At 41.5% G+C, this 23,529-nt stretch overlaps 1 protein-coding gene across 2 annotated transcripts; it reads left to right on the top strand.

Moving 5' to 3' along the window:
* Positions 1-418: 418 nt before the first annotated feature.
* On the top strand, positions 419-23,522 carry trpv1 (transient receptor potential cation channel, subfamily V, member 1). Of its 2 annotated transcripts, XM_034293552.1 has the most exons (18): positions 419-914; positions 9,834-10,073; positions 10,356-10,513; positions 10,803-10,955; positions 11,368-11,505; positions 11,763-12,061; positions 12,206-12,382; positions 12,802-12,957; positions 13,155-13,250; positions 13,967-14,037; positions 14,993-14,995; positions 17,131-17,296; positions 17,465-17,531; positions 17,729-17,933; positions 18,135-18,279; positions 18,413-18,537; positions 18,912-19,027; positions 20,435-23,522. In XM_034293552.1, exons 2-18 carry the CDS (start codon positions 9,856-9,858, stop codon positions 20,557-20,559), a joined length of 2,418 nt encoding a protein of 805 aa, XP_034149443.1. In that variant the 5' UTR covers positions 419-914; positions 9,834-9,855; the 3' UTR covers positions 20,560-23,522. The 2 variants fall into 2 exon arrangements, with proteins under 2 accessions (XP_034149443.1, XP_034149445.1); XM_034293554.1 differs by lacking the exon at positions 14,993-14,995.
* The last annotated feature ends 7 nt before the right edge of the window (positions 23,523-23,529 follow it).

The following is a 23,529-nucleotide window of genomic DNA, read 5'->3' on the forward strand; positions in this document are numbered from 1 at the left end:
TTTAAAATGATTAACTTGGATTAGCAAACACAACATGCCATTGGAATACAGGAGTAACAGGTTGCTGATAATGAGCCTCTGTACACCTATGTAGATGCTCCTTTGAAAATCAGCTGTTTCCAGCTGAAGTAATCATGTACAACATCAACAATGTCTACAATGTATTTCTGATCAACTTGTTGTTATTTTAATGAATAGAAATGTGCTTTTCTTTCAAAAGCAAGGACATTTCTAAGTGACCACAAACTTTTGAATGGGAGTGTAAATATAATGTGTATTAGGAAATATGTGCATTTTGACTATTTCACATGAAATAGGACTTTTTTTTCAGCAATGGCCTGTACACCCCCAGAGAAAGATTTTTGTTGCTAACACGCGCCTTTACTGAGAAATTGCTGAACCTTTGAAGATGAATATGACAGCGACATTGCAAGTAATTCTGCATTATTCATTCAATCTCAGTTTTTCTCAAATGCAGAACTAGCTACTGTTGGTGGCGCTGATGTGTTCTTTTTATTTCTCTTACTCAGATACATGTTGCAACCACACTCAATGGCCAGTTTATTAGGTACATGCTTCTAGTACTACATAAGACCACACTTTCCCTCCAACCTTTTTAACAATTGTATGTGTTTATGTTATTGTGGCAGAATGTGGTATACATCCTAAAGCTTGTTGATCACTCTGCTTGTTCATGATGCCAGTCTGCTCTTAAGCGGAGGTTTTTCCGACCACAATCTTAGTCACTGTAACAGACTCCCCCCCAACGCAGCTCACAAGACGGTAGAATTAGAAAGCGAGCAGAGACACAGGAAGCTATACAAGTTGTTTGAAAGGAAAGAAGAAACACTTACTGAACTTAACGTTATATGAAGGAACACGGAAACTTCCTATGAAAAGAGACATATTGAAAAGTAAGTAATGAATGATCTGATATTAATATGTAATTCAATATGGTTAGAAATGCTCAATAACATTTAATGGATAAACTCATGCCCATTTAATGTACATTTGAATATAACGTTAACTACATACCACCCTGTTTCAAAAAGTTGGTATGCTGAGTTAAAATGCAAATGAAAACAGAATTTAATTGAAAATTATACAAAGACAACATATCAAATGTTGAGCCAGAGAAATGTTATTGTTTTTGGAAAAATACATGCCCATTTTGAATTTGATGCCAGCAACCTGTTTCAAAAACTTTGGGACAGGGGCATGTTTACCACTGTGTTGCATCCCCACTTCTTTTACCAAACTCTTTAAGGTTTTGGGAACTGAGGAGACCAATTGCTGTAGTTTTGAAAGTGAAATTTTTCCCAGTCTTGCTTGATATAGGATTTCAACTGGTCAATATTTTGGGGTCTACTTTGTTGTATTTTTTGTTTCATGATGCGCTAAATGTTTTCAATGGGTGGCAGGTCTGGAGTTTAGCACCCAGACTCTTTTTCTACGGAGCCATGCTGTTTTAATGCTTTGCAGAATGTGGTTTGGCATAGTCTTGCTGAAATTATTGAGGCCTTCCCTGAAAAAGACATTGTCTATACAGGTGCTGGTCATAAAATTAGCATATCATCAAAAAGTTGATTTATTTCAGTAATTCCGTTCAAAAAGTGCAACTTGTATATTATATTCATTAATTACACACAGACTGATATATTTCAAATGTTTATTTATTTTAATTGTGATGATTATAACTGATAACTAATGAAAATCCCAAATTCAGTATCTCAGAAAATTTGAATATTACTTAAGACCAATACAAAAAAAGGATTTTTAGAAATGTTGGCCAACTGAAAAGTATGAACATGAAAAGTATGAGCATGTACAGCACTCAATACTTAATTGGGGCTCCTTTTGCCTGAATTACTGCAGCAATGCGGTGTGGCATGGAGTCGATCAGTCTATGGCACTGCTCAGGTGTTATGAGAGCCCAGGTTGCTCTGATAGTGGCCTTCAGCTCTTCTGCATTGTTGGGTCTGGCGTATCGCATCTTCCTCTTCACAATACCCCATAGATTTTCTATAGGGTTAAAGTCAGGCGAGTTTGCTGGCCAATTAAGAAAAGGGATACCATGGTCCTTAAACCAGGTACTGGTAGCTCTGGCACTGTGTGCATCTCCATAAAGTTGATCAGCAGCAGGAAGCAAGAAGTGCTCTAAAACTTCCTGGTAGACGGCTGCGTTGACCTTAGACCTCAGAAAACACAGTGGACCAACACCAGCAGATGACATGGCACCCCAAACCATCACTGACTGTGAAAACTTTACACTTGAATTCAAGCAACATGGATTCTGTGCCTCTCCTCTCTTCCTCCAGACTCTGGGACCTTGATTTCCAAAGGAAATGCAAAATGTATTTTCATCAGAGAACATAACTCAGGAGCAGTCCAGTCCTTTTTGTCTTTAGCCCAGGTGAGACGCTTCTGACGCTGTGTCTTGTTCAAGAGTGGCTTGACACAAGGAATGCGATAGCTGAAACACATGTCTTGCAGACCTTTTTGTGCTTGGTGGTTCTTGAAGCACTGACTCCAGCTACAGTCCACTCTTTGTGAATCTCCCCCACATTTTTGAATGTGTTTTGTTTCACAATCCTCTCCAGGGTGCGGTTATCCCTATTGCTTGTACACTTTTTTCTACCACATCTTTTCCTTCCCCTCGTCTCTCTATTAATGTGCTTGGACACAGAGCTCTGTGAACAGCCAGCCTCCTTAGCAATGACTTTTGTGTCTTGCCCTCCTTGTGCAAGGTGTCAATGGTCATCTTTTGGACAGTCAGCAGTCTTCCCCATGATTGTGTAGCCTACAGAACTAGACTGAGAGACAATTTTTTGTGTTTTGAGTTGATTAGCTGATTAAAATTAATCAAAATTAAAAGAAAAGAACACTTGAAATATATCAGTCTGTGTGGAATGAATGTATACATTATACAAGTTTCGCTTTTTGAATGGAATTACTGAAATAAATCAACTTTTTGATGATATTCTAATTTTATGACCAGCACCTCTACGGCAGCGTATGTTGCTCCAAAACCTGTATATATTGTTCATTAATGGTGCCTTCACAGATGTGCAGGTCACCCACACCATGTGCACTAATGCACCCCCATACCATCACTGATGTTGAACTGTGCATTGATAACAAGCTGGATGGTCCCTTTCCTTTTTTCCCCGGTGGATGTGGTGCCCATGATTCCCAAAAATTAGTAAAATTTTTGATTTGTCAGACCTCTGGACAGTTTTGCACTTAGCTTCAGTCCATCTAAAATGAGCTGGAGCCCAGAGAACATGGTGGCATAATGATATTATGCAATTTTACATTGAGAAACTTTTTGCACTTTTTGCCTGTGTAGTCATTCACCAAGTGGTGAATCCCTCCCCATCTTTACTTCTGAAAGACTCATCCTCTCTGGGATGCTCTTTTCAAAGTCAATCATGTTACTGACCTAGTGCCAAATAACCAAATACTTTTGAGATGTTCCACCATGCTCTTTTTTTTCTAAGTGGGCATATCTTTTTCAAGGAACAATAAAAATTTTCTATTTCAACATTTTAAATGTTGTCTTTGTACTATTTTCTATTGAATATAGGGTTTACATGATTAGCACATCTTTGCTTTCTGTTTTAATTTAAATTTTTCACAGCGACCCAACCTTTTTGGGAACAGGGTTGTAAATTAAATCATTTTCTTTGTCAACATTCATAACAATTAGATCCTTTGTGCATTTCCTGGTCACTATCATATTCTACCACATATGTTGGATCAATACCACCAATGGTCAGCCATAGAAGCCTTTTAACGCTCTTAGCTACTTCCGGGGTAATTGCATCTACCCGTAATTGCATCTTTCTGCATCTACCCGTCCTCTATCCCAGCTCATCCTCCATCACGCTATCCAAAGCAATTCTTCTTACCGCTCAGTAGTTTCAGTAGGTTTCATATTTTTAGCAGTTTTAAGACTGCAAACATTTCTTTTTGCAGATTTATGACTTTTATTTATTATAAGGATGATAGACAGACACAGGAGAAAATGGAATTCAGTAGACTGCTTTGTGAAATAATTATTGTACTTTCAAGGAAGGAATGAAATTATCTTTGTGTAAGTACAATAATGGATTTTATATCTGGTTTCATGTCCTTATTTAAATTTTTTAGTCATCAGTAGGTGATGGCTTTGTATTTGCTTTGTTTACGCTATGTGTGAATGTTTCTGTTCATTCATTGCTTTAAAGTGGTAGTTCAGATTTTGCCAATTAAATTAATTACTTTCCTTCAGATGTCATGGATACCATATCAATGTCTGCATGCACTTTCAATTAATTTGCATTCTAGCTTTATTGCAGTTGTAAAATACAAAAGAAGACTTGAAGTCTTCTGTAGACTTCCAGTCAATGAACTAGCTTGCAAAACAAAATACATAATTACTCTAATTCTGGGGAGGGTGATTTCATTCTCTATGTGTTGTGATGCATGATTTGTTTTTTCTCTTTGCATATCCAACCTTCATCACTCAAAGCATGTATTTATTTATTCTTATTGAGATAAATCTCTTTCAAGAGGGACCTATTTATGCCTCCAATAAAACAAGCGCAACACTTAAATACTTTCAACTAGTTTGGGTTATTGGGATAAGTGTACATTAACATGAGAACAACAATATGTTCAAAATAGGAACCGAGAAACACCATGTAGTGGTAAAAGAGATGTAGTGCTGGAAATGCTGAAGTTGATACAGGGTGTGGTTTTTGCTTGTGTAGGGAGAGGTTGGGTATCTTGTGACACACATCAGAAAATAGCTTTTCTTGTCTAAGAGGAAACATTTTGAGGTCCAGTGACAAGGGTTTTATGGTTGAAGATCCATAAAGTAGGTCAAATGAAATCCAAGCGTACACATCCATACTGCATACAGAGATTGTCATAGAGAGGTTAAAGGGGCTCTGTTCACATGCTGGACAAGTATTTTATGCAGTGTATGTGGCTCCATGCGAAAGCACATGAGGGCCACATGACATGACTGAGCATTTATTATTATTTTTCTGAATTGAGCTCCTTATAACACACATGTATTATTTAATATTTTTTTCTTGATATGGTTTAATCAAATGTTATACAGTGGGTATAAAAAGTCTACACACCCCTGTTAAAATGCCAGTTTTTTGTGATGTAAAAGAATGAGACAAAGATAAATCATGTCATAACCTTTTTCACCTTTAATGTGACCTATAACGTGAACAATTCAATTGAAAAACAAACTGAAATCTTTGAGGGTGAAAAATTAAAAACTCACAATAAAATAATAACACAAGAAATATTTGAAATCAAAACATTAATTCATTAAGATCCACATAGCCTTTAGAATATTAACACATTTATTTTGAATGTTCAGCTGTAGTCTTTAGGACATATCAGTAATCGAAAAATAAGAATACATTTACAGTGAGTGATTATGGGCATGAGAAACTAAAACATAAGTGCTGACTAACGCTGAACAACGGACTGTTGATAAGATGTGGTGGCCGTTACTGACGGTGCCCACACACCCTGTTCACAACTCCTGCTAGTAACTGTTCATGTGACTTATGACTGAATATGACTGAATAGACCCATGGACCATAGGGGAGGTTGGGACATACCAACAAGGGAATTATGTTGGATTAACCTTTGTTACTGGAGGATAATAGACCATGTAATGGTTGTCTTTGATCACTGACCACCACCTATGTGTATTGGGATAAATGTCTATGTTTGTAATTATTGGAGAATATGTTAGGACTGTGGAAGATCAGTATCCCCTGACCTCCGGTTTTATGATCTTGTTCATGTATCAAATGTGGACAGAATAACACTAACACTTGTCATAAGGAAGTGTTTATAAATTCCAAGCCTTGTTTTCCATCTGTGGTGGACACATCACATGTCTAAAGAGGTCAACTACTACCAATGTTTTGGGCATATAGAAACATTTGATAAGAGCCCTTAGATGAATGGAAGAAATTATTTTTGGTCACACGCTGAACTCCTTATATAATTAATTAACATAAAACGTGTATATTCTGCAGCATAAAGATAAAGTAGGTCTGGGACTTTTATCATTCACAAAGACATGTGAACCTTTGTCATTCACAAAAGTTTCAGAATGTATTTTTAATGTAACTCGTCTCACCCAGATTTAAAATATACACTACTGTTCAAAAATGTGGGGTCACTAAGAAATGTCCTTGTTTTCCATGAAAATAATTAAATGAGTTTGGCCGTATGTCTTGGACACTCGGGTGAAGAGAGGGGCGGAGCTGTCAACTGATCACCACCTGGTGGTGAGTTGGATCGATGGCGGGGGAGAAAGCTGGACAGACTCGGCAGGCCCAAGCGAACTGTAAGGGTCTGCTGGGAACGTCTGGCCGAGTCTCCTGTCAGAGAGATCTTTAACTCCCACCTCCGGCAGAGCTTCGACTGGATCCCGAGGGAGGTTGGAGATATTGAGTCCGAGTGGACCATGTTCTCCACCGCCATTGTCGAAGCGGCCGCTCGGAGCTGTGGCCGTAAGGTCTCCGGTGCCTGTCGAGGCGGCAATCCCCGAACCCGGTGGTGGACACCGGAAGTAAGGGATGCCGTCAAGCTGAAGAAGGAGTCCTATCAGGCCTGGTTGGCTTGTGGGACTCCTGAGGCAGCTGACGGGTACCGACAGGCCAAGCGGGCTGCAGCCCGGGTGGTTGTGGAGGCAAAAACTCGGGCCTGGGAGGAGTTCGGTGAGGCCATGGAGAAGGACTATCGGCTGGCCTCGAAGAGATTCTGGCAAACCATCCGGCGCCTCAGGAGAGGGAAACAGTGCCCTACCAACGCTGTTTACAGTAGAGGTGGGCAGCTGTTGACCTCAACTGAGGATGTCGTTGGGCGGTGGAAGGAGTACTTCGAGGATCTCCTCAATCCCGCTGTCACTTCTTCCATTGAGGAAGCAGAGGATGAGGGCTCAGAGGTGGACTCGTCCATCACCCGGGCTGAAGTCACTGAGGTGGTCAAGAAACTCCTCGGTGGCAAGGCACCGGGGGTGGATGAGATCCGCCCTGAGTACCTCAAGTCTCTGGATGTTGTGGGGCTGTCTTGGTTGACACGCCTGTGCAACATCGCGTGGCGGTCGGGGACAGTGCCTCTGGATGGCAGACCGGGGTGGTGGTCCCTCTTTTTAAGAAGGGGGACCGGAGGGTGTGTTCCAACTATAGGGGGATCACACTTCTCAGCCTGCCCGGGAAAGTCTATGCCAGGGTTCTGGAGAGGAGAATACGGCCGATAGTAGAACCTCAGATTCAGGAGGAACAGTGTGGTTTTCGTCCGGGCCGTGGAACACTGGACCAGCTCTATACCCTCTACGGGGTGTTGGAGGGTTCATGGGAGTTTGCCCAACCAATCCACATGTGTTTTGTGGATTTGGAGAAGGCATTCGACTGTGTACCTCGCGGCATCTTGTGGAGGGTGCTTGGGGAATATGGGGTCCTGGGTCCTTTGCTAAGGGCTGTCAGGTCCCTATACAAACCGAAGCAGGAGCTTGGTCCGCATTGCCGGCAGTAAGTCAGACTTGTTCCCAGTGCATGTTGGACTCCGGCAGGGCTGCCCTTTGTCACCGGTTCTGTTTGTAATTTTTATGGACAGAATTTTCTAGGCGCAGCCAGGGCCGGAGGGTGTCAGGTTTGGGGACCACACGATTTCGTCTCTGCTCTTTGCAGATGATGTTGTCGTGTTGGCCCCTTCTAACCAGGACCTTCAGCATGCACTGGGACGGTTTGCAGCCGAGTGTGAAGCGGTGGGGATGAAAATCAGTACCTCCAAATCCGAGGCCATGGTCCTCAGTCGGAAAAGGGTGGCTTGCCCACTTCAGGTTGGTGGAAGAGTGCCTGCCTCAAGTGGAGGAGTTTAAGTATCTAGGGGTCTGTTCACGAGTGAGGGAAGGATGGAACGGGAGATTGACAGACGGATCGGTGCAGCTTCTGCAGTAATGCAGTCGATGTATCGGTCTGTCGTGGTGAAGAAAGAGCTGAGCCGCAAGGCGAAGCTCTCTCGATTTACCAGTCAATCTACGTTCCTACTCTCACCTATGGTCATGAGCTTTGGGTCATGACCGAAAGGACAAGATCCCGGATACAGGCGGCCGAAATGAGTTTTCCTCCGCAGGGTGGCTGGGCGATCCCTTAGAGATAGGGTGAGAAGCTCGGTCACCCGGGAGGAGCTCAGAGTAGAGCCACTGCTCCTCCACATCGAGAGGGGTCAGCTGAGGTGGCTTGGGCATCTTTTTCGGATGCCTCCGGAACGCCTTCCTGGGAAGGTGTTCCGGTCCCGTCCCACCGGGAGGAGACCCCGGGGAAGACCTAGGACACGCTGGAGGGACTATGTCTCCCGGCTGGCCTGGGAACGCCTCGGTGTCCCCCCGGAAGAGCTAGAGGAAGTGTCTGGGGAGAGGGAAGTCTGGGCATCCCTGCTTAGACTGCTGCCCCCGCGACCCGGCCCCGGATAAGCGGAAGAAGATGGATGGATGGATGGATGAATAGGAAATTCACTGATCGGCCATAACATTATGACCACCTACCTAATATTGTGTAGGTCCCTCTTTTGCCGCTAAAACAACCCTGACCCGTCTAGGCATGGACTCCATTAGACCTCTGAAGGTGTGCTGTGGTATCTGGCACCAAGACATTAGCAGCAGATCCTTTTTAGTCCTGTAAGTTGCGAGGTGGGACTTCCATGGATCGGATCTTGTTGTCCAGCACATCCCACAGATGCTCGATTGGATTGAGATCTGGGGAATTTGGAGGCCAAGTCAACGCCTTCAACTTGTTGTGTTCTTCAAACCATTCCTGAACCATTGTTGCTTTGTAGCAGGGCGCATTATCCTGCTGAAAGTGGCCAATGCCATCAGGGAATACAGTTGCCATGAAAGGGTGCACATGATCTGCAACAATGCTCAGGTAGGTGGTACATGTCAAAGTAACATCCACATGAATGGCTGGACCCAAGGTTTCTCAGCAGAACATTGTCCAAAGCATCACACTGTTTCTGCCAGCTTGCCTTGTTCCCATAGTGCATCCTGGTGCCATGTGTTCTCCAGGTAAGCGATGAACACACACTCCGCCATCCACGTGATGTAAAAGAAAACATGATTCATCAGACCAGGCCACCTTCTTCCATTGCTCTGTGGTCCAGTTCTGATACTCACGTGCCCATTGTAGGCGCTTTTGGCAGTGGACAGGGGTCAGCATGGGTCACCCTGACTGGTCTGTGGCTACGCAGCTCCATACGCAACAAACTGCGATATACTGTGTGCTCTGACACCTTTCTGTCAGTACCAGCTTTAACCTTTTCAGCAATTTGAGCTACAGCCGCTCCTCTGTTGGATCAGAGCACACGGGCCAGCTTTCGTTCCCCACATGCATCAATGAGTCTTGACCCTGTGACCCTGTCGCCAGTTCACCACTGTTCCTTCCTTTGTTTAACCTTTTATTAGAGAAACCATGCTCCGGAATATATATACGATGTCTTGGCGTTAGTTTCTTTCCTTTGGAATTCCCTGGCGGAAATAGCTGTGCCCATTTGGTGAAACTTCAAATGTATTAGATTTATTTGCAGTTGGTTTTGATTGTGATTTTTGATTTTGGGCATACATTTTTCAAGAAACCAAAACATTTCTCAGTTTTTGTTATCTTTGTACTATTTTCTATTGAATATATGGTTTAAATTATTTGCATATCATTAAATTCAGTTTTTCTTTACATTTTACACAGTGTCCCAACTTTGTTTGGAAACAGGGTTTTACATGAATGTGATGCATTATCAATCTTTTCCTCTTGCAGACCACCTGTTGGAAGATTCGTTATGTCTAAAGGTACAGAGTTCCCAACCTTTTCTCTGGAGACCGATGACAGGACAGATGATGAGAGGGCGAAGAGCAGACAGGTGAAGAAGCCTGATCGACTGGCGACAGCCCTGGGCATGGGGTACTCAGCGAAGGCCAGAGCCCCCATGGACACCGACTACCAAGAGGAGTTTGAAGAGGCGGCACCCACGATCAAATTCAATCTCAGCTTTGACAAGTGAGAAACTATATTTATATATATCACTGAGCATAACATACTAGAAAGGGGAATATTGGTGTATCTGGCCTGTTTATAGGGCTAAGCGGCTAAGTGTTTGTACTGTTTGAGAGGTCACTGCTGTCTTTCCTCACGGGATGGCTTTTATTCATCAGGTGTTTGTTTCAAGTATAGTTGAATAAGGTTTTTGTTTTGAAGCCATTTTGGTTAAATCATGTGTTCTTTTGTTTACCAACTGAAGGATAAGTGCTTCCCCAATTCTCTTTACAATTGTCGTTTTAGGAAAATACGAGGTTTGTCGGAAAACAAAGAAGAGAGGGATAGCAAGAGGTTTGACATCAAGAGGTTGTTTGAGGCTGTGTCCGCTGGTGATGTCATGAAACTGGATGGGCTGCATCAGTACCTGCATCAGTCAATGAAGAAGCTCACCAACACTGAGTGTTAGGGCAACTATGTATTATATAATATTGTACAGTTTGTGCATTTTAATTAAACATTTTACATTATAGTGCTGAAGTTGCTGTGTAACTACTTGTCTAGGATTAGTGTAATGAGGAATCTAATTACTGATTGTAAACCTAGTCTTTTACCCTAACCCTATCCTTATAACAGTATAAGAACAATGTTACACTGAAATTACACAACAGCGAAGGCACTGTAATTTTTAACAGATTTTTGTTTGTTTTTTCAAGGTTTTATACAGTTAAATTTTACCTCTTCTTCTATTAGATCAATCACATGGTAAAAATGTCCTGCTGAAGGCTCTACTGAATTTGAGAAATGGCAGAAATAACACAGTTGAATATCTCCTTGACATCTCAGAGAAGATGGGTGACATCAAAGAATTTGTAAATGCTGCCTACACAGACAGCTATTACAGAGGTGAACTTTTATGTATCCAGAACTATCATTCAGTAATGTTGTTAATCTAATCCATATCATTCCTCTAAATGTCTTTGAACTCAGAAGTGTTAAGTACAAAGCTCTCAAACAATGTACTGGAATCAATACCATTATGTAAGTGTATACAGCTCCAGAAAAAATTATGAGACCACTGCAACTTTTCCTTTCCTTTCCAAAAGAGTTGAAAAGGAAGGTTGTGAGTGAGGAACAGAAGCGGTCAATTTAAAGTGGTCTCTTAATTTTAACCCTTCGGTTCCTCACTTAAAACCTTCCTTTTCAACTTTTTTGGAAAGGAAAGGAAAAGTTGCAGTGGTCTCTCAATTTTTTCTGGAGCTGTATATGGCCAAGCATATTCTGATATTCTATTATTTTCTATTTTCTGATCATTTAGGTCAAACGGCACTTCATATTGCAATTGAGAGAAGGAGCATCTACTTTGTTAAGCTATTAATCCAGAAAGGAGCAAATGTCCATGCCAAAGCATGTGGAAAATTCTTCCAGCTCCATAATGGACCCAGCTTTTACTTTGGTGAGTGTGTCTACAGTGTTGAGACTTGAACAGTGCCTTCTGCATGTAGTTTTGGCAACCAACTTAATGACTGATCTAGGAATACTTTTTATAGAATATTTCCCTTCTTTATGATTAAAATAATGTATGAAAGAATTTAATTCAACTTGACTTTATCTGTCCTTACATACTCAGAAAAATAAAATATTTCCACCACGATTGGTCGGTTAGTTTGGGCAATAGAAAATACAATGAACTGAGGGAAAATGTCTTGACAGGTGAGCTGCCTCTATCCCTGGCTGCGTGCACCAACCAGCCTGACACGGTGGACTTCCTGCTGGAGAACCCCTACCAGCGGGTAGATGTGAGTAGCAAGGACTCCCTAGGCAACACGGTGCTGCATGCCCTGGTGGTGGTTGCCGATGACACACCTGAGAACACTGAGTTCATCACGTCCATGTACAATCACATTCTCACCACGGCTGCCCGTCTCCATCCCACATGGAGGCTGGAGGACATGGAGAACAATCAGGGCCTGACACCCATAAAACTGGCTGCTAAGACTGGCAAAATCGGGGTATGGAAATAATTATATGTCAACCGTTTGTAATATTTTCTTTTGCTTTAGATGGCTGAAGAAAATCCACAATCATGTGTTTATCATGTATATAGATATATGCTTCCATTACATGGTAACCAAATTCTGTTTTTATTTTCCTAGCTGTTTAAGCACATGATGTGTAATGAGTTCCTCGAAAGGGACACCAGACACCTGTCCCGTAAGTTCACTGAGTGGGTGTATGGACCCGTCCACTCTTCCCTTTATGACCTGGCTTCACTGGACTCATTTGAGAAAAACTCTGTCCTGGAGATCATCGTCTACAGCAGTGGCATGTCTGTGAGTCATATAAATGTTATACGGATCAAATCGTAAGCCTGTTTAAACCTGGTGCTGACAAATGTCCTTGTTCCTGATCTTGTTTACGTTGTGAATATGCCCACGATTTCAGACATGCGTCTTCCCAATGGCATTAAAATGTGTTTGTCTGTCCACATTGTAACTAGATTCCCTGACCCCTCCTTGTGTGCATATCAAAACCAATACGTATAGTAACCCTAATTATTGGAACCCTTGATGAAGATGATCTGTTCCATGAGTGCTACACAGGGTTTGACCTGTAGCTTTGCTCCAACTTCTCTGTGGGTGTGTGTACATGTGCCTTAAGGGGCCTCATGTACTGTAAGACCAATATTCTCAGAGATTGAAAGATCTACTCACGTCAAAATGTGATTATTTGAGTAAAAACTGTATTTCAGAATCGTCATGAGATGCTCCAGACTGAGCCTTTGAACAGGCTACTGGAGGAGAAGTGGGACAGATTTGCTGCACGGATGTTTTTAGTCAACTTCCTGGTGTATTTGTTCTACCTCTGCGTTTTCACTTGCGTCGCCTATAACAGAAAGAAGGGAACGGTAAGATCTTTGCAACATTATGATTCTAAAATTACCCTATTCTGGCCTGAATTCAAACTGAACATAACAATTCAGTTTAGATTCAGGATAATATCACTCAGCCTCAGAAGAGATCAGCGAAATATTGACAAAGTGCTCCTTAAAGATTCTTGTGTCCACTTTTGTTAATTTTGTTTCTCACTGTCTGTGATATCTAGCCACCTTTTGCTGTGGAGCATACCAGCGAGGAATATCTTCAGCTTGCCGGGCAACTGTTTATATTAGCTGGGTCCATCTATTTCTTCATAGGAGGGGTATGTGTGAATGTGTGATGTTCTGTAATAATATAAGGATTATGGCAGGAATTCATTCCAATCCTCATTGTAGCATTTCCCTAAAATGCATTTTCCTAAAATTCTATCTCATTGTGTTACCTTTAAACCCAGTGCTGTCTGCCTGGCAACCCAAAAAAAAAAAATCCAGTGAAATTCCCATGGGCTTTCACAGCTTGTTGTCCTGAACAAACTTTGCAATTACACCTTTGAAGGCACACAAGGGCTCAAGCCCGAGTAGAAGACCCACTTTCCAGGTGATTTAATCACGACTAGGCCCTCAAACCTCTGAGGCCAGATCGCAAACATATAGAAACTGACAGTACACTCCCAACAGGCAAAAATCAAGGGGTTAAGGGTGTGTGCAGAAAAGAATAAAGCAGCATAAATGGCTTCCAGTTGAAGCTCGTAATCAGTGCAAAGCTATGATAGTGGCTGACAGAGCAACAAGAGGAGCTTCTCCTCTCTTACCTTCAGACAACACTCAAACCAAATATCTCTACCCGGGTTCTTTGTACAGCCACCTCTGAGTTTCTGGCCAATATAATATAAATATAAAATGTAAATCATTTAGTTTTTTTTAATTCTTGTCACATTTCGCAATGGGATTGAATCTCTGCCAATATGTTTGACATATCATTCAACAAAAATGTATTGAGGAGCTATGTTTGTGAAATGTGTAATTTTGCCATCCCAAGATATTAGACTTGAAGAGAAAACGTCCCAGCTTAGACACTTTGCTGATTGATGGATACAGTGAAATCCTTTTGTAAGTAAAACCATCCCACACTTACAGACTTAACATTAATATGTAACTTTTATTCTTTGTCTAAACAAATTATATAATGTATGTTAACATGTTTAGATACATGCAGGCTTATGAATATACATTGCTAAAAAAAAATGAAGGGAACACATAAATCAATTTCAGGGATATCAGTCTGTCCAGTTAAGAAGTATAAGTGATTGTGAATCAATGTCTCCTGTTTTGGTGCAAATGATAGTGACAACCGGTGCACTGGAGAGGCAAAAGCAAGACAACCCCACAAAGGGAATGGTTTTGCAGGTGGTGGCCACTGACGATTGCTGTCTCCTTATCGTTCCTGACTGATTCTTCTCTAGTTTAGCTTTTTGCTTGTGTCCTTGTCACTAATGGTAGCATGGGGTGGTACCTGCAACCCATTCAGGTTGCGCAGGTAGTCCAGCTCCACCAAGATGGTTCCTTCAGGATGGCACACCCGTAGAAGGGCATCAACCCAGCATCAGGACTGGTATCTGCTTTGTGCGAGGAGGAGCCGGGAGGAGCACTGCCAAAGCCCTCCAAAATGACCTAGCTACTGGTGTGGATGTTTCTGACCAAACTGTCAGAAACAGACTCTGTGAGGGTGGCATGAGGGCTTCTAGTGGCACCCCATTCTCTTCACAGATGAGAGCAGGTTCACACTGAGCACATGTGACAGACGTGAAAGAGTCTGAAGACCCCTTGGTGAACGTTATGCTGCCTGCAACATCATCCAGCATGACCGGTTTGTCGATGGGTCAGTGATGGTCTGGGGAAGTTTATCCTTGGAGGGTCACACAGACCTCCACCTGCTAGCCAACGGTACCCTGAAGGCTGTTAGGTACCGGGATGAAATTCTCAGACCCATCTTCAGACCTTACATTGGTGCAGTGGGCCCTGGGTTCCTCCTTTTGCAGGGCAATTCCCGGCCTCATGTGGCCAGTTTGTGTAGGCAGTTCCTGGATGACAAAGCCCTCATGTTCCACCGACCAGAATCCAATTGAGAACCTCTAGGATGCTCTGATCCAGGTCTGGGAGGAGATCCCCCAGGACACCAACCCAGTGAATACAGGCACACGGGGGCCATACACACTACTGAGTCACATTATGATTTGCGTGATGTAATTCATGGAACTGTCTGTGATTTCAATTGTTTACTTAGATTTTCGTTGTGAGTTTGATTCCAGCCCTCAGTCGGTTGGTGATTTTTGTTTCCATTGACCGTTGTGACATAATTTTGGTCTCAATGAATTTCACAATGTACAGTAAAGATTTTGATCTTTAATATATTTAGTTCATCGAGACCTGATGTGTGATTTAAGTGTTCCTTAAATGTTTGTGAGGATTGTATGTACACTGTAAAAATTTAATTGTCATTTATCACATTGATCTAACACTCAAAATATGATAGAACTAACCTTTAATTGAGGTAAAATAACTCAAAGTAAAAACAAGGCTTCTGGAAAGTTGTCCAAATACCTTGTTGGCAAATCGGTACTTGCAAGGCTGAGGATGTGTGTGTAGCAAGGGCCAGTTAACCAGCATGTAAAGGACATTATACACTCACCTAAAGGATTATTAGGAACACCTGTTCAATTTCTCATTAATGCAATTATCTAATCAACCAATCACATGGCAGTTGCTTCAATGCATTTAGGGGTGTGGTCCTGGTCAAGACAATCTCCTGAACTCCAAACTGAATATCAGAATGGGAAAGAAAGGTGATTTAAGCAATTTTAAACGTGGCATGGTTGTTGGTGCCAGACGGGCCGGTCTGAGTATTTCACAATCTGCTCAGTTACTGGGATTTTCACGCACAACCATTTCTAGGGTTTACAAAGAATGATGTGAAAAGGGAAAAACATCCAGTATGCGGCAGTCCTGTGGGCGAAAATGCCTTGTTGATGCTAGAGGTCAGAGGAGAATGGGCCGACTGATTCAAGCTGATAGAAGAGCAACTTTGACATAAATAACCACTTGTTACAACTGAGGTATGCAGCAAAGCATTTGTGAAGCCACAACACGCACAACCTTGAGGCGGATGGGCTACAACAGCAGAAGACCCCACCGGGTACCACTCATCTCCACTACAAATAGGAAAAGAGGCTACAATTTGCACCAAAATTGGACAGTTGAAGACTGGAAAAATCTGCCTGGTCTGATGAGTCTCGATTTCTGTTGAGACATTCAGATGGTCAGAATTTGGCGTAAAGAGAATGAGAACATGGATCCATCATGCCTTGTTACCACTGTGCAGGCTGGTGGTGGTGGTGTAATGGTGTGGGGGATGTTTTCTTGGCACACTTTAGGCCCCTTAGTGCCAATTGGGCATGGTTTAAATGCCACGGCCTACCTGAGCATTGTTTGTGACCATGTCCATCCCTTTATGACCACCATGTACCCATCCTCTGATGGCTACTTCCAGCAGGACTATGCACCATGTCACAAAGCTCAAATCATTTCAAATTGGTTTCTTGAACATGACAATGAGTTCACTACTGAAATTGCCCTGTCCTGGATGTGCATCCCACAAATCTCCATCAACTGCAAGATGCTATCCTATCAATATGGGCCAACATTTCTAAAGAATGCTTTCAGCACCTTGTTGAATCAATGCCACGTAGAATTAAGGCAGTTCTGAAGGCGAAAGGGGGTCAAACACAGTATTAGTATGGTGTTCCTAATAATGCTTTAGGTGAGTGTATGTTAAATTATATGACAGTATATAATTGAACAATTAGGGTTGGAATATGCAGAAAGAGAAGGTCTACAAACATTAGGAAATCTGCTGACATAACTCTTGGAATGTCACATGCCAGCAAAATATTGGGACAGTCATATCATATGATTTGGTAGCATTTATTAGATAATTACTGCCAACTCTTGATTAATATAAATGCATAATTTGCTTCATATATGAATTATTAACTATAGTGTTATAACAACATTAACTTAGTGCTGCTCCACCTTTTTTTGTGCAGTTGGGTTCAGGGCTTGTAGAGGTTTACTCTCGGTTACTTAAACTCTCTTTGGTAGTGAGCTGATGAGTTCAAGTTGAGTTCAAGTTGCCTTTGTGTGTAGTTTTTTACAGGCAGTTTTCTTCCTGGCCTCCTTGGTGATGTACTGCTGTGGTTGGGAAGAATACCTGGCATTCTTGGTGCTGTGTCTGGCTCTCAGCTGGGTCAACCTGCTATATTTCTCCAGGGGACACAGACACATGGGCATCTACAGTGTCATGATACAGAAGGTATAGTGAATACCAGGGCTTGTTTTCACAAAGAATCTCTGAGTAGCAGGGCTGACATAGGATCAGTGTTTCCGCTGCTATGATTTCCAAAATCAGTTCCACCATGGCAACAATTATAATATACCATCGTTTTTTTGATGCTTGATGCTTTGTTTTTTCTTTTTGTAGATGGTCATAAGCGATATATTGCGCTTTCTCTTTGTCTACGTTGTCTTCCTCTTTGGGTTTTCAGCAGGTATTTAATCTATGTTCAGTAAATGAATTTGTTTAATTTTGCAACAATGTCAAAAGACCTATCAAAATTGCAGATGCCAGTTATGTTGTTCAGTTACACATCTAAATCACAATTGCGAACAATTGTGATGGTGTAAAATGACACTATTGAAGAATTGCCTAAACACCACATAAACAGCATTTTTTGTTCCTCAACAGCCGTGGTCACTTTACTGATGGAACCTGAACACCTGTCTAACAATACAGCACCGCTAAAGAATGGCAGTGTTGGAAGTGGTCGCTCCTTATTTCGTACCAATGAGCAGGATCCATGTAGAACACCGACCTACAGTAATATATCCCACACCACCATGGAGCTGTTTAAGTTCACCATCGGCATGGGAGACCTGGAGTTCACAGAAAAGTGAATAATTGATTTCTCAGATGCTGAAACCTATTTAGATTAAGAGAAGGCACACTCTCTTTTAACTCATCCACTAATGTATAGCACCCTCCTGCTTGATGTGAAAGCAGCCGTTTTGCTCCAGAAAACTAATGTCAGCTAAACAAAAGATATCTATAACAAGTTGTTTTTGGCAATCAGGAATGTGCTTTTTTTTTTTAGTTACCAGTACACGGGGGTGTTCTACATTCTTCTCATCTCCTACATTGTGCTCACCTACATCCTTCTGCTCAACATGCTCATTGCCCTCATGAATCGCACTGTGGAGAAGATGTCCCTGGACAGTACCAACATCTGGAAACTACAGGTGCCCCGACACAGACTGACTCACTAATGGACAGATGCATGAAGGACTTACCGACTCAAGGAATTGGCACTGAAATGTCTGGGTTGTTGATAGTTTGATCACAGCTCAGTTATGAACATGTGTCTGTTGACAGCGGGCCATCACCATCCTGGACCTGGAGAGGAGCCTGCCTCGCTTCCTCCGGACGAGGCTTCGCTCTGGGGTGCACAAGAACCTTGGGACCAGAGCTGGGTTGGAGGACTGGCGATGGTGCTTCAGGTTGTCACTTTATTTATATATATATATTTACATATATATATTTGTTTTTTTAATAGAAGTTGAATTATAAGAGGGCAGAATAAAAGAGAATTTTCATACATCGCAACCAGGTTGTAACAGATAGATGTACTTGTGAAAATACCTGGAGAACGCACAAAAGGCATTTTTAATTCTATTGGTTTCAATATCAATACCAGATAAATAATTTCAGACAGATTTAATGACTGACTGCACTGACATTTTGCACAGCAGCACCACAGCCAGGCAAACAGTGGGCTGCATCATTGATCGACTCCCTCTGACAACTGATGCATGTGTCATTCACTCAGGGACAGTAATTGGAGAGCGTGTCCTGTGTCTTTGTTTTGTCTCAGAGTGGAGGAAGTCAACTGGAACAAATGGAACACCAACATGCGCATAATCAGTGAGGATCCCGGGAGTGGAGATACAGCCAGTTTGTCCCCTACACACGGCAACATACCAATAAGAGGTATAGGCCTTAGAATACCAGTTTGTCCCCTACACACAGCAACATACCAATAAGAGGTATAGGCCTTAGAATACCAGTTTGTCCCCTACACACAGCAACATACCAATAAGAGGTATAGGCCTTAGAATACCAGTTTGTCCCCTACACACAGCAACATACCAATAAGAGGTATAGGCCTTAGAATACCAGTTTGTCCCCTACACACAGCAACATACCAATAAGAGGTATAGGCCTTAGAATACCAGTTTGTCCCCTACACACGGCAACATACCAATAAGAGGTATAGGCCTTAGAATACCAGTTTGTCCCCTACACACGGCAACATACCAATAAGAGGTATAGGCCTTACTATACCAGTTTGTCCCCCTACACACAGCAACATACCAATAAGAGGTATAGGCCTTAGAATACCAGTTTGTCCCCTACACACAGCAACATACCAATAAGAAGTATAGGCCTTACTATACCAGTTTGTCCCCCTACACACAGCAACATTCCAATAAGAGGTATAGGCCTTAGAATACCAGTTTGTCCCCTACACACAGCAACATACCAATAAGAGGTATAGGCCTTACTATACCAGTTTGTCCCCTACACACAGCAACATACCAATAAGAGGTATAGGCCTTACTATACCAGTTTGTCCCCTACACACAGCAACATACCAATAAGAGGTATAGGCCTTACTATACCAGTTTGTCCCCTACACACAGTAGCATGCCAATACGTATCTTATTATTTATTTAATATTGTTATTTACATCAACATCATCTACCTATATTATTTATTTATTATTATTGTAAGAGGTATAGGCCTTAGAATGCCAGATTTTGTGTTTGCGTGTGTCTCTAGTATGTGGGTGTGGAGAGAAATAATGTTCCTGTTTGTGGTTAATCTGTATAGCACCCTGAATAAGAGCATAGAGCTTGCAATACCTGTGTTGTGTGTTTGATTCACATGGGGGGCCTGTATAAGAAATCTGTGCTCTAACTACTGTACGCCTCTCTGCATAACAGAGTCAATGTACAGTTCCCTCCAGAATGATAGCACATTGTTAAAGATGAGCAAAAACGCTTATTATACTTACACTGAAAATGAGAAATCTAATCTTAGGAAAACAAATTCCTAATTCTGAATACATATGTTTTATAAAAACATGTGAAGATTATTGGCAAAATGAACCCCTACATTTGGTATTTTGCGCAAACTCCTTTGGTCAAGATCCAGATTGCTCTCATTTTCAGACTGAGATTAAGCCGAATAACAACAATGCTATTGTTTCATATATTTTTTTGCTCATCTTTACCAAAGGATTTAAAACTTCTGGAGGCCTCTGTTAAGGTTGTTAGGAGTCATTTGTACATAAAACCGTTCAGCTGAAACTTTGAATATCTATTTTCTCCATAGAAAAGACCTGGAGGGGGTTCTTGAGGACTGTCAGTGGAAGAGAACGCGCACAACCTCAGCGTCGACAACAAGTAGAAGTAGAGAGTAGAGAGATGACCCCTTTGTCCGCTACCAGCCATGTCTGAAGGTCTTAGTCGAATGCTCTGACTGAATCAGAAACTCGGTAGAGGCCACTTTTTTGGTTTATAATGGCAAACACAAATGTGGACGGGGTAAAAACACAACCTATGATTTACAGGCTAAGGTCATTCATACCTCAGTGGATAGGTTGCTACAAAACATTTATGTTTTGTTTAAAATGGGATCTTCTTCAGGCCAGGACCTGATTTTATATTCTGCACCTGATAAGTTGGATTTGCCTAATTATTTAAATTTTTCCTCACTACACAATAAACCTTTTGAGCAAAGTCAACCCTCAATTTGCTTAAATGCCAGCCAGCTAAAGTGAGCTAGTAGAGATTTTAGGTAGGACCCAGCTGTGGTTGTATTGACCAAGTGGCTAGAATCCTGCCTCAAACTGTGTAGAATCCTGCCTCAAACTGTGTAGAATCCTGCCTCAAACTGTGTAGAATCCTGCCTCAAACTGTGTAGAATCCAGCCTGACTAAATTCAAACACACCTCCTCCTCCTCTCCCCATATGGGATGAGACAGGAATAGTGTTAAATGGTGCAGGGTAGTTTAGTGGTGGGGGATTGTACTATGAGAGTCTAATACAAGTATGAAGAGTCTACATATCAGAACTTCCTTGGATCACTTTTGATAGGTACAGACCACTGCAGACCGGAAACAACCCACAAGGGCTGCAGTTTTGGAGATGCACTGACCCAGTTGTCTAGCCATCACAATTTGGCCTTTGTCAATGTTCGCTCAGATCCTTACACTTGCCCATTTGTAATACATATCTAACTTATCTCGCCCACTGACAGGTGCCATGATAATGAGATTATCAGTGTTATTCACTTCACCTGTCAGTGGTCATAATGTTATGGCTGATCGGTGTATATATGGCCCCTTTAAACATACAAATAGTTGACTTAATATCCTCAGTTCAACATTGCCCAGTAAAAACAATCATTAAGGCCAGATAGCCCTCCCAGACAAAACAGTTCATTCGTTTTCTGACAGTCATACTGCTTTTCAGCTAGAGGACAATGGTAGTTTAAGTATACATCTTCTACCTAAAGTATCACAATGAACATTTACAATGGTTTAATGTTATTAACGATTGTGCACCAATCAAGGAACTGTTGTGCACCAATCAAGTTGCTTTTGGCAGTGACTAATCATATAGAAGGTTAGAGAACGCATTGTATTTACCATTATGGAGTCAATGAAAGCATTGACATTGGTGCTTGTCTGTGGAGCAGCAAGGGGAACTTCCCTGTTGCCTTCAGGCAGATCAAATACTGCATTTTAAGCTCCTTCTTCTGCCACCTCCGGTCTCTTGGCCATCCCATCACTACAGGATGACAGCTTCAGCCCAGTCAAATCTCTTCTCTGTCCTTGCATCACAATAGTGGGACCAGCTTTCCCTTGAACCTAGGCCAGCAGTACAGGAAGTTACTGTGCTTAAAGTTGAAAAATGCCAGTCATTCAAGAGAAGGAACATACTTCTGCCTTGCATTGGGCACAGTATGTGTTGGGCATGTTTTTTATAAAACTTTTAGTAACACCTTTCAAGTGCATGTACAGCATGTGAAAATAAATACAAGCAATTATTATTAATTTTTTTCTCAAATCCAATGTTTACAGCCCGCCATTTTGAGTTCCACAGTATTCTCTCTATGGTGCAGTCACATGGCCATGGATGTGTGATTTTCAGAGGACTGACTAGCCTGGTGTAAGAATTATTTGTCTGATAGCATGTCAGATTTTAGTATCTGCTGTCTACAACTACAGCAGTAGGAATACAATCCGGCCTGCAAATGGCCCTTCATGGAATATAGTGCTTGCCATCCTTCAACATAGTTTTAAAATATTCACCATGCCTTCTTTTGCACGGTGGATGGCAAAAAACAGCTGTCGTTCTGGGGGACATTTAGCATTAATAAACTTCTGAAATTTAAATGTATTCGCAGTAACTGTTAATTGTAAATATGTGTCTCTTTGCAATTTCTATCCTTCAATTTAAGATTTGATTAAACTTTAAGTACAGAACAATGAAATGCAGTTAGCATCTAGTCAGAAGTGCAAATAGAAGAGGGCAGAGTACAGAATAACAAAATACAATTATTTACAAGCAATAGGTATATGTATATTACAAGTGGAATTTATTGATGTATAGACATAGTTTGAGTCTAATATTTAGTAATTCACACTTTATCCTGTCTTCAATATGCCCCAGCAGGCTTCACTTAAAGCAAAACCGATTGAACATGTCTTGAGCAGTGCCTCTGATCCTGCAATCTTTGCTGTGGGTCGGTCAGCGGTTTAGACATTATTGGCTGTGTGTTGAGTTTTGAGGGGACAGCAAATTTACACTGTTATACAAGCTGTACACTCACTACTTTATATTGTAGCGAAGTGTCATTTCCTCAGTGTTGTCACATGAAAAGATATAATCAAATATTTGCAAAAAGTGAGGGGTGTACTCACTTTTGTGAGCTACTGTACCAGCCTCATCAATTTTCAGCGGCCGTTTCAATTCAGGAAGCCTGAGAAATGGCTTGAAGTTGGTGAGGTAGTATCAGAAAATTTACATAATTTAAAACCCTGAAATAAGTACACTTTAAATTCTTCAATAAAGATACATTGCTGATGTTAAGAAGCAGTACTACAGTCATCAGAAAATGTTGTAATATTGTTTTAACCTTACTATTTTACTGGCTGTTTTGTATTGTCCATCAATTTAACAAATTTAAAAAGGTGTTGTGTCAGGCAACATGCTGAAATATGTTTATCACAAGGCAAGTAAATTCCTTGATTTAATGTAGGTTTCATAGAACCTCATTTTTAATTACAATATGCATGGGGATGGTATGTTTCATTGTTATTATACAATAAAATGATTTTGAATTACAGGGCTAGAACAATTACTGATTTAAAGGAACACCTACCAATCCATGAATAAAAAACCTTTGTAAAACATACATGT

The sequence above is a fragment of the Esox lucius genome, chromosome 7 (genome assembly GCF_011004845.1).
Source record: "Esox lucius isolate fEsoLuc1 chromosome 7, fEsoLuc1.pri, whole genome shotgun sequence".
NCBI classification, from domain to species: domain Eukaryota; kingdom Metazoa; phylum Chordata; class Actinopteri; order Esociformes; family Esocidae; genus Esox; species Esox lucius.

Bases quoted from the DNA above. Each gene is read 5' to 3' on its own strand.
- trpv1 (XM_034293552.1), top strand. From the start codon at position 9,856: ATGTCTAAAGGTACAGAGTTCCCAACCTTTTCTCTGGAGACCGATGAC. The intron at 12,958-13,154 runs GTAAGATCTTTG...TGTGATATCTAG, and splicing joins ATAACAGAAAGAAGGGAACG to CCACCTTTTGCTGTGGAGCA. The intron at 17,532-17,728 runs GTATTTAATCTA...GTTCCTCAACAG, and splicing joins CCTCTTTGGGTTTTCAGCAG to CCGTGGTCACTTTACTGATG.